Consider the following 12,281-nt stretch of genomic DNA (forward strand, 5'->3'; position numbering starts at 1 on the left):
TGAGTAGCGGCGGGGGGGTTTTTCCTTGGGCCAAGAGAGCCTGGGCTGTCTCTGGCCCACTCGGTTCGGGGGTCGCTGCGGGCCAGGAGAGCTTGGGCTCTCTCCTGGCCTGATGTTAATTGCGTGGGGGGGGGGTGATGGATCTCGGCAGGAGAGATGCCTCATCTCCCCTACCGCGATGCCATCACTCCTCTACCGGAACTGCCGTGACCCACGGCAGGAGAGATAGGGCATCTCTCCTGCCGCGGGTCGCGGCAGTTCCGGTAGAGGAGTGATGGCATCGCGGTAGGGGAGATGAGGCATCTTTCCTGCCGCGATGCTTGTTGTGGGTAGGTTGCCGGGCCGCTGAACTGATGGCGCCAGCGGCCATCAGCTCAGCGGCCCCTTTTTCAGCACTTAGACTTGGTTTGACTACGTCTAAGTCAGAAAGGTCTAAGTGCCGACTAGGCAACCTGTAAATGTTTTGGTTATACCTGTTGTACGCCTAGGTGTAGGTCGGCCCACCTCCTGGCCACTGCCCGCCCTTTCCCCTCCTCTAAACACACCTCTTTTCTCTCTGTGCATTTAGTGGCAGGGGAAAGGCCTAAGATGTTTTTAGATACGTCTAAAAACCAGCTTTGGTTATGGGTACTTGGACGATCAGGCTTTTTGATCGTCCAAGTAGCCATTTAGGACACTTTTTAGACGGGTTTTTTTTTTTTTTTTCTTTTATTATTACCCCCTTAGGTTTTTGGGTAATGAAATTAAGAACTTCTGAGGAGAAGTCAATGACTGAATGCACTCAGATTTTTTTTTTTTTTAATGTATGAGACTGTCCTTCAAAATTAGTTTAAGAAACATTATAAGTGAAGTATGGGGAAACTTGTGCTCTACCTCTCTATAAAATGGAGAGCACAAGTTTCCAGTGCATCTATCACAGTGCATCTATCACAGTGGTTAGAGCTACAGCCTCAGCACCCTGAGGTTATAGGTTCAAATCCCATGCTGCTCCTTGTGACCATGGGTAAGTCACTTTGCCCATTGCCTCACAGTGTGAGCCCCCTGGGACAGATAGGAACAAAATGCTTAAGTAACTGAATGTAAAACCAGTTAGGTTATAAGTGGTATATAAATACTTAAATAAATAAATAAAATAAATAAATATTACACAAGTATTAGAAAATTAGTAGAAAAATAAATATCCACAAGATCAAATCAGTAGCCAAAGAGCAAGAAACTGTCTTAAGATACCTCTTTGGAAGGAACTCGTGAGCGTTTCCTCTTGTTCCACCATGTCTCCACCATAGCTATGAAACAGGATAGGACAATTCCAGCAGCCAGGATACAGAATACTCCTGCAAAGCTTTTTATGTCCAGTGCACTGCTCTTCTGTTTTGGGTCCACTGAGGAATACAAGTCACAGTGACCATTCCGCGGCCACCACTTATGTTTCAGGATGTCGATGTCTCCATTCTGCTGAAGTTCTAGAATTCTGAGAAGAAGAAAAGACCATTAAACATTTCAACTTACACCACAGAAAACTGGGATTGAACGGCAAGAAACCTCAATTCTAGGAGTGAATCTGAATACAACAAACCCGGGTGGTAAAAAGTTTGCAGGTACAATATGTTCATCCATATTTTTCTGATTCAACATACATGAATCTTAGTAAATTTCCACTAGAGCTTTACATTATGTAACTGTTGAAAGCAGACATTTTCATATTCTGAAATTTAGTGGTTCCTTCAGCCCCTTTATGCTTTCAGTTTATTCGGAACCAGGAGTGTGATTTAGTGCAGTCAACTATCCTGGGATTTTTAATCTCTCTTATATTCTCCCATCATACCTACCCCGATCACTGCACTGACTGGCTCCTTTCAAAACCCTGCTATTATGGGCCCTGAATCCATGTCTATTTTAAGAAATGACTACAATTTCCTCTGCCTTGAGGGCTGGGAATGCTGCCTACACAGCATCCCCGGTTGAGCTGGGGAGTGAAAGGCATGATATGAATACTGGAGTGATAACTGTCCACATGATAGTACCTGCTCCTTACCACTTGAGACATCAGGCAGCTTGAAAGCAGACTTATTAATCACATTCCCTCCTCCAGGTATGAAAAGCCAAATAGCTACTGCAGCAAGTCAGTATAAGACAATTACATAACCTTTGTTCTTCAATACAGGTCAATATCCATATTACAGCTTACTAAGACTACTTAGCCCACACATTGATTTTCCCCTACCCCAGGGGTAGGCAATTCTGGTCCTCGAGAGCCGGAGCCAGGTCAGGTTTTCAGGATATCCACAATAAATATGCATGAGATAGATTTGAATCTCAATGAGGCAGTGCATGCAAATCCATCTCATACATATTCATTGTGGACATCCTGAAAACCTGACCTGGTTCCAGCTCTCGAGGACCGAAATTGCCTACTCCTGCCCTACCCCAACCCTCACCACAACACACCAGAAAGCCACATACTAAAATAATAAAATAGCATCCATTCAAAAGTTAAGGAGGTAACACTCCAAACAAAGATCAGAATTGTCCACGCACACATTTTCTCAGTGGTCAGTTACGAATGCGAAAGCTGGACACTACGGAAGCAAGACAGAAAGAAGATTGACTCATTTGAGCTTTGGTGCTGGAGAAGGATTTTAGATGTGCCATGGACCATTAGAAGAACTAACAAATCGATTCTGGAAGAGATCAAACCGGCTATGTCAGTCGAAGCCCAAATGATGAAGTTACGACTGTCTTATTTTGGTCACACCATCAGAAGAGAGAGATCACCGGAGAAGGACATCATGTTTCGGAAGATCAAAGGAACCAGGTGAAGAGGGCGACCTGCAGTCAGATGGCTGCATTGAAAACAACCATGGGGATGATGCTGGAGGACCTTTCCAGACTAGCATAAAACCGATTTCTTTTTAGATCCACAATTCACCAAGTCGCTAGGACTTGAGCACAAGTTGATGACACCTAACAACAACAATATTCATCTGCTTTAGTGTTCTTCAATGCAAGGCACTTAGATCAATGGCAGCCCCTGAATACCTGTGGGGTGGCCCACAACATCATTCTGACTGTTTTTATGCTACTCTTTGCCTCTCTACTTAAACTCATGACAAAAAGGGGAAAGTGGATGGGAGGAAAACCTGGATGCTTGAAGGATAAGTCATTCCTCAGTAGGTGAAGAGAGTGTATTTGGATATGCCCACTTCCCTGAGGATACCCTCAATTAAAAGTTTGAAGGTAGGCTGATGGGGTAGGTATCATTGAAACATACTGGTCAATAGTGTCACAGGAAGATATTTGGCAGCTCTTCTTCAGCTCATTTAGATCCAAAGTGGCCCCAACTTATCAATTAGACCACTGATGTACTTTATAAGAAACCACCTATAAAACACTTCCAACATCCTCAGAAATTCCTCATAAAGTTCTCAAGAAGGCATCACTAAGGGGCTCAGAAAGGGACAGGACCTGCCTTTTTGGCATGCTCCTTTGGTGCAGCGCCTGATGCATCAAAAGTCTCTGCACTTAAATAGAGCCATGGACGATATCACTACTGTGTGCCCTGGGTATACCTCAAATTCCTCCTCTATCTAGCAAATAGCCATCTGGGACATAAAGTCCAGAGACAGAGAGGCTACTAGAGGGATAGATGGCAACTACAGAGCCTCAATTAGGTACAGATAAAAATAGCTGGCCTCAGAAGCCACCATAGTTAAATTCAGGTACAAAAGATGTAACAATTATGCACCCCCGACATACCTCAATCATCTCTGCCTTCTGGCAAATAACCATCTGGGACACAAAGTCCAGCATCTGGTGCAAGATGGAAAGGTTCCTAGAGGAACAGATGACAAACACACAACTCCGGGTGGGTACAAATGACAATAGCTAGCTTTAGTGTATCTCAGAAGCCACTGCAGTTAAATATAAGTGTGAATGATGTCCTTATTATTTACCCTGGCCACACTTCAAACTCCTCATCCTTCTAGAAAATAATCACCTGGGACACAAAGTCTAGCACCTGATGTCAGATAGAAAGGCTTCTGGAGAGCTAGATGGCAAACATACAGCCAGCAGCAATAACCACATGAAAATTAACATAAGAACATAAGAATTGCCATACTGGGACAGATAGAAGGTCCATCAAGGTCCAGTATCTTGTTTCCAACAGTTTTCAACACCACAAAGCAACAGAAGATACCACCTTTCCAAAGTAGAAAGGCAAAAACAGCAAAGGCAACCTGGGGTGCTCAACCTCCCCACTATGCATTGAGACTCTACTGTAAAATCCATCAATAAATTATGTGGAACAATTCTACAGAAGCATCCGAGGTTCTAGAAATAAAAAAAAGTAGAACACCTCCACATTCACACATAAACCCTCAAATTCAATCGTAAAGGAACTCACAAAGGCAATCTAAAGAAACTCGTGCCACCATAGATTCTTCACTAAATAATACCACAACACTCCCATCCCTATTTCTCCTCTCGATCTTTGAACTTATTTATATCCTGAAGGCATCATCTGTACAAGCAGATAATCATCTGACTCGGTCAACCAGGCTGCAGTAATAGAAAGAAAATGTAAACAGCTATCATTAGCCAAATCCTGATTCCTAAATTATTAGTACATATTGATATATTTTTAATAATAATGATAATCATTATTATCACTCATCATAATGGAGGAGCTGTTTACCAATTTCAAATGATATCCCTCGGTCATGGTTTTTCCAGTTCTGTCTTTTGTAGAAGATGGAAAATATGTGGTTAACCTCAATGCTTGTCAGCATGCCATATTTCAGTCCTCTTTCTGTATGGTTAGAAGACTTGTGACATCGACTGTTGATCATTGGTTGCAGAACCATTACAAAGGGATACCAACATAAATATAGTTGTTAATGCTGATTTGTGAGGCTTTTCAAAGTTCAGAAGAATGCATTAATCTTTATGGAGACAGACATTATTCTATAATGGGTTTGCATAGCTTTGACATTACCATGGAGATAAATATGGACACTAACAGGGGAAAAAAAAAAAAAAAAGAAATTTAATACAAGGAATTTTGTGATGGGATACAAGAGGCCTAATGTACGCTCATAAGAGTCAGGAAAATCAGAATTATTAATGTCTAAGCAACCATAACTTTCTGCTGTCATTAAATCACAAAGGATATTAAAAATGGTTTGCTACAAAGTCTCCTGCATTGTTAAACACAAGACGGTACCTTTCTTCTTATTTAAAAATCTGAATATGATAAAGGATTCCAGCACCCTGGCTAATATAAGCCGACACTTTATCACTGCCTTTTGAAGGAATCAGTACGGTATTTGGTTGTGGTAGAGCTGGGTGCATATTGAAATAAGAGATTCGTTTTACATTGAGCCATGTTTGCAGTTTGAGAATAAAGAATGATGATACAGTTTGAAGATATAGGCAGTTCCCAGGTTAAGAACGAGCTACGTTTTTAAGGCTCTTCTTAAGTCGGATTTGTTTGTAACTCAGAACTTGTAGATTTTAAGATTCTTGCTGTTTACCTCTGCTCCCCAGTTGACAAAAGGGCCTACCCATGTTCCCTCAAAGGTACAGCATGCACAACCACACACTGTTCTTCATGTGGCCATGCATCATTCCTGAATCTGCTATAGGAGATGTGTAGGAGTCTATGACACTGGAAATACTGCTCAGTGAAATCAAATGAAGCCGCACCCACTTAAGTTGGATGTCTGTAACTTGGGGACTGCCAGTATTTTTAAATTTTATTGCCATGTGTTATGATTAGAGCTTCTATTCCTTGGAGAAAAGAGGCATCACAACTACCAAGACGGTTACTGGAAGATTGTACAAAGTCCACACAGAATGACCTGGCACAGACAAATTGAAGCTGAAGCAAAACAGCTCTACCTTTGCTTGGAGGATTTCACTGCCACTGCTGAGTGCCGACTGCATTGGTAGAGATTCACTATAGATATCTTTATCATGCAGGACTGTCCTAAGGGACCACCCTTCTGGTACTAGAACTGGTACTACAGTGTTGACTTGTTCCTTGATATTTATAAATGAATGATTTAGCTAATTCCGCTTTCATTCAGGGTATAAAATATTGCAGCCAAATTCAATACACAACACTCTAAAGTTAGATGGTGATAGCCCCCTTACCACCACCTAACTGACCAATCAGGGGGCACATTTTTAAAAGAAATTGAAGGTGCCATTCTAAGGTGTCAGTTTTACACCTATAGAGATGAATAGGGATGCCTAAGGCCAGCGGAGGCATGGTTTGCTCCAGAAGTGGCCTTAGGCATCCCTATGTGCCTCCATAGGCATGAGACTGGTGCCTTACATGTACGCATTTAAAATACAGGCTTGCATGTAAGGCGCCTGTTTTATAAAACAGCTGCGATTCTACAAACGGTGCCAATGCGTGAAGCAGAACGAGACTTAGGGGTGATCGTCAGTGAGAACATGAAGACTGCCAATCAAGTGGAGCAAGCTTCATCCAAGGCAAGGCAAATCATAGGTTGCATACGCAGGAGTTTTGTCAGCCGTAAGCCTGAAGTCATTATGCCATTGTATTGATCCATGGTGAGGCCCCACCTGGAATGCTGTGTGCAATTCTGGAGGCCGCATTACCGTAAGGATGTGCTGAGACTGGAGAATGGCCACCCGGATGGTCTCGGGACTCAAGGATCTCTCGTACGAGGAACGGCTGGATAAGTTGCAGCTGTACTCACTCGAGGAACGCATAGAGAGGGATGACATGATCGAGACATCGAGGCCGCATCGAGGTGGAAGAAGAAATCTTCTTTTTCAAGGGTCCCGTGGCAACAAGGGGGCATCCGTAGAAAATCAGAGGCAGGAAACTGCACGGGGACACCAGGAAATTCTTTTTCACTGAAAGGGTGGTTGATCGCTGGAATAGTCTTCCATTTCAGGTTATTGAGGCCAGCAGCGTGCCTGATTTTAAGGCCAAATGGGATAGACACGTGGGATCTATTCACAGAGAAAGGTAGGGGAGGGTCATTGGGGTGGGCAGACTAAATGGGCCGTGGCCCTTATCTGCCGTCTATTTCTATGTTTCTATGATTGGCGGCCGTTTCTTAGGTTGCAGCCAAAACCAGCACTGTTCATATGTTTATAGAATCTGGTCCTTGGTGTTTATCAGTGTTTTAGTGCCATGGGTACTATTTCTGATAGAATAAAAGATACACATATGTCATTTAGGCATTGTCAGTACAGACAGGGCATAAAAACTGAGTGTATGAAACAAGACAAGCCAGGAGAGGGGTGAGAGATCACTAGGGGGTGCTATATGAGTGTTTATTTGTTAAAACCTAAACGGGGGGGGGGGGGGGGGGGTAGGGGGGGGAGAGAGATTCTCAAAAGCTTGCCTTGAAAGTAATACTGGTTATAACCAGTCATACTTGCAAGGCAGCTCAGTCTCCAATGCTTAGAACGTTTCTCAAGGGCTTCTACCAGTCCTGGTAACAGCCTCTGAGAGTCCTATGCAAATGCATTACAAGGAGCTCATTAGTATTAAAATGAGCACTCTTACCGGGCAACATTTTCCGGCAGGACTGGAGCTGCCATTAGCTGTATGTGCATGTGTTGTGTGAGTGTATGTCCCACGCCTATGGCCAGAATGCAGCTGTTAGGCGCGGGCCATTCTCACAACGGCTGCATCTATATTGCACATGTGAAACAAACAAACCAAAAAAAAAACCACAGAAAAATAAACTTCTGGGAGCTCTGAATATCTGTAACTCACAGGGCCTTTGCCTACTGCTCAGCTCTTCTGCATAGGCACCAGACACAGTTCCTCCCCCTTTCTCCAGGATATTGTGACGGTCCGGTGCATCTCCTAACTTTTGCTACGGTTTAACAGTAAAAAGAATCCTGTTGCAAAGGTGGGAAAAGCTCACCTGGGAAGTTTCCCCAGGTCTGTTTCCCCTGTCTGTTTCCCCTGTCTGACTATCCAGGTCTGACTATCCAGGTCTGACTATCCAGACAGGTCTGACTATCCAGATACAGTTCCTGCAAGTCTCAATCCCTTGCAGGATAGGTTGAACCATTCTGGAAGAAAAGCTAGTAGAAGCCAGCAAATAAAGCCCTTTAAACTTCCTTTAAAAAGACAGTATTATTTCCCTGGCCAAAGGGGAAGCCAGAGAGAGCTTTGGCCCATTCCGGTCCCACGTAGGTTTGGGCCCTCACCAATATAAAGCAGCGCTTCAGGTAGTACAGGGGGGAGGTGAAAGGGAGCAAGCACGGCAGGAGGAGACAAAGGAGCAAGTACTGCCATTGTGTAAAACCCAGCCTAAACTGCGGTCTGAGGTTGAAATGTTGGAGCTGACTCAGGCAGAGCTACCAGCCCAGGAGGACTATGTGGAAATGGAAGAGGAACTAGTGAGCAAGTGGAGGCTATGGAAACTTGATAACTGGAGCAGTGCTGTTTTTGTATTTTTTGTTACAAGGTGTTTTGCCTTAACATAAGGAGACTTTCATTTGGAATAAAGCTGTGCTTAAGACAGAGTGGAATGTCCATGATTGCTGCCACCTAAAAGCTGGAGAAGCTTTTTCTTATTGTATTTTTTCCCCCCTCTGGCATGGTTTCCCCATCTGTTTGGCAAACTGCTTGAAGAAGAGAGGGGGGGGGGAGGAATCCTAAGGCTGTGTGTGTAAGGAAATGACTGTTTAAACTGGAGTTTTGTTTTTCCTTTTTTTGGAACCAGTGATTTGCCTTTTGTTTGATAATTGGCTGAGAACTGCAAAACCTTATCTGCTAGCTAGTAGAACTTTCCAGAGGAACTATACAATGCTATCCCTATTTTGAACCTTGCTTATTGCAGTATAGATTTTTCTTTATTTCTTTTGAGATAAACTGCTAACCTTAATCAAGCTGTACTGAGGAGCAGGGCATGGCACTGTTGTGGGGGAAGAAGCTTCAGCATCTACCTCAAATGCTGCTAATATCCTATGCCACAATGGAGTGTTTTTTTTGTAATGCCATATTTTTCCCTACATCATAGTGTTTTTTGGTTTTCTGTATGTTTTGCTTTGTGGAGCTAGCTTATATAATAAACCAAGCCATCTGCCTCTGTCCCTTGTGTGTGATATTCTGGACTGGTCTTTAAAAGCGGTGTAGCTTCTATTCTGAGCCAGCCCTCCCCCCCCCCCCCCCGGTACGGCTTCCTCTATCTTGAGATGCTTGCCTAGTATCATTAGTGCCACCTGGTAGAGGGTTGCCACATCATTCCTAGTGGACCCTGGGAGGCAACAATAGCATAACATAAATATTTATTTATATGCCACATTAGCCTTTTGGTTCAAGGCGGTGTACAGGATAGTAAAAAAAACAAACATCAAGGGATGGTAATTTTTAACAAATTAGAATAATACAGTTTTAGAAATGCATAAAAACAATAAATGAAAAATTGAGGTTAGTGATGGGGTAAGATGATGAGTAAAAGTTGTCTAGTCTTAAGTCAATAAAGGCTAATTTAAAACTGGGTCATCAGGTTTGGGAAAGAGGCAGGAGCTTCTAAAATGCATGTATGATGTAGAAGAATGGACCAGATGACTCCATTCTGGATCTTTAGAAGCTGCTTGGTAGGATAAGAATTTATTGATGAATCTCTTATGCGAAAAACCTTTAACAGATGGGAAGGAAAAGAGTGACAGGGGTTGAAAGGTCTGCCTGGGTCTGGAAAATAAGAAATGATTGGTGAGATAATCAGGCAATAAACCAATAGGACCTTTTAGAAGAGACAGCTGAACTTAAAAAACTACCCGATTCTCAATTTTTAGTCAGTGGAGTTTGTTGTAGAAAGGGGTTAATGATCAATTTTTTTCATGTTAAATATCAGTCTTACTGCGGTGTTTTGAATTATGCTTAATTTCTGGAAATGTCTGAAAAGTCCAGATGGGTAGATGATGTTGCAGTAGTCCAAGATAATGAGAACTAGCGATTGGACCAGGAGAGGAAAAGGCACTTGGTCGAAGAATTTCCTGATGGATCTAAGTCTCCAAAGAGTGGAAAATCCTTTGCGGGCAACATGACTGATTTGAGCAGTCAACGTTAGCTGTCTGTCCAAGTGCACACCTAAGATTCTGATTGTTGGTGATAAAGGATATATGGTTCCCCTCATGGTTATGGAATGTAACATAGAATTAGAGGCTGTCGCTAGAAATAATTTTGTTTTTTCAATATTTAGCTTTAATTTGAAACAAGACATCCAATTTTCTATTGTAGCGAGGATGGATTCTATTCTATGAATTTCAGCTGTTGAGAGACTGATGACAGGGAGGATGATAGTGATATCATATCATCAGCGTAACAGTAATGAGAGTCATTTAGGCTACTAAGACGGTCACCCAAGGAAGCTAGGTAGACATTGAAGAGTAGAGGCGACAATGGTGAGCCTCGAGGGACACCGCAATTGCTGTTTCATATTGAAGATAGAGTGTCTCCAATCTTGACCTAATAGCTACATGATTTCAGGAAGCCTTTAAACCAATTTAACATGTTCTCAGAAAGACCATAGAAAGGCATAGAAGCAGAAGATCATGGTCCACCAGGTCGAAAGCACCACTGAAGTCAAATTGAAGAACAAGGGCATTCTGACCCTTGCTAAGTATCTTGTATAGGTCATTGGTTATTGATGCAATGACTGCCTCTGTGCTAAAGGAATGCCTGAAGCCTGATTGTGAATCGTGAAGCATTTGAAAATGTTCTAAGTGGCTCATAAGTTGTGTTTGCACTACATCTTCCATAAGTTTAATGAAAAGAAGAATTAAAACAATAGGTCTGTAATTGCTTGGCTTAGAGGAGGTTTTTTTTGTCTTTAATGATGGATGATTATATGCCCTCTATTTTCAGGGAATATTCCTTCAGTTAGCAAGTTGGATAGCCAAAAGTAAAGATCTGACATGAATTTATTAGATGCCTTTGACATGAGAGCAGGAGGACAGTGATCAATCGGCGAGTAAGTTTGGATGTATTTTTTTGAATAAGTAATTAAATTGAGACCAGGTTGGGATGGTAAAAGTACTCCAGGTCATGTCCGATCAAGATGCTCAGCACAAATAGCGTTCATATGATTTATATGCTATTTGTGCTGAGCAAGTCCTGAAAAATCTTTTTTTTTTTAATAATGCTTTATCAATTTTGAAATAAATACAAAGTGCAATATAATATACAAACAAATGATACAATAAAACAGCACTTTTATCTCACAAAGATGGTATAAGTATATTTCCCCCTCTTCTCCCCCCCTCCCCCGGATGTGTGTGAACTTCCTTTTGGAAATTAAAGGCTTATACTAGTGATCATTTTTTTTTTTACAAATGTCGCCAATGGCCCCCAAGTCTCATTAAATTTTTATAGTGTCCCATCTGTTCCAAATTAATTCGCTCAAATCTATAAATTTGGCACAGGGTTTTCCACCAGAAATTAAAATTCAGCCTATCCCAGTTTTTCAAATTTTTTGTAATTAACTGCATTGCAATCCCTATCATAATGAGAAGTAATCTGTTCTGACATGCACTAATTAGACTCATAGTTTGTAACAAGGTCCCGAATAAAATAATGACAATGGGAATAGAGGTTTCCAGTATCCTATTAATTGTCCCCCAAATAGACTTCCAGAAGTTGAGTATCAAGGGACAATAGAACAACAGGTGATCCAGTGTCCCTACTTCAAGGTGACAGTGCCAGCATCTATTAGACTTTGAACTATCTAACTTTTGCAAACGAACAGGGGCCCAAAAGATTCGATATAACAGAAAAAAACAGGTTTGTCTCATAGATGCTGACGCTGTACATCTCATCCTCCAAGTTCAAATCCGTGGCCATTGAGTAGCAGAAATATGCTGCTTTGTCTCAATGCTCCAAATATCTTTTAAGCATGTTTTTGTTTTTTTGTTCATATATTCAGATATTAATTTATACCACTTGGCAGCCTTGCAAATCTGTCTGGAAACATAGGCTATCAGTATAGCTGAAAAATCTAAATTGCTCCCAACCCAATATTTTCCACAGAGTTGCCGGACCTTTGTGCATCCTGCCCTCAATCAGAAGCCAAACTATCTCAAAAGCACTGGAATGAGTATGGTACCCTGTTAGATAAGGCATGGCATCACTTTAAGAATATATGAATGGTTACTAGGCGATACTGACATATTCTGAACTGGATTACTGTTAGCAAGAAAAGGTTCTGATCTCATTTGTGAAGCAATAACAGTTCATGAATATTTTGAGTTTTTGGGAACAAAGCTTTAACTTGCAT

At 41.9% G+C, this 12,281-nt stretch overlaps 1 protein-coding gene across 3 annotated transcripts in view; it reads right to left on the reverse strand.

Moving 5' to 3' along the window:
- Positions 1-12,281, reverse strand: part of GRID2 (glutamate ionotropic receptor delta type subunit 2) — a 2,335,100-nt gene that overhangs the window by 12,358 nt on the left and 2,310,461 nt on the right. For all 3 annotated transcript variants that reach the window (XM_033958336.1, XM_033958346.1, XM_033958356.1), the window contains one exon: positions 1,231-1,471. In XM_033958336.1, coding sequence (XP_033814227.1) covers positions 1,231-1,471 — 241 coding nt within the window. The remainder of the gene's footprint in view (positions 1-1,230; positions 1,472-12,281) is intronic.

Source organism: Geotrypetes seraphini, chromosome 1, assembly GCF_902459505.1.
Source record: "Geotrypetes seraphini chromosome 1, aGeoSer1.1, whole genome shotgun sequence".
Classification (NCBI taxonomy): domain Eukaryota; kingdom Metazoa; phylum Chordata; class Amphibia; order Gymnophiona; family Dermophiidae; genus Geotrypetes; species Geotrypetes seraphini.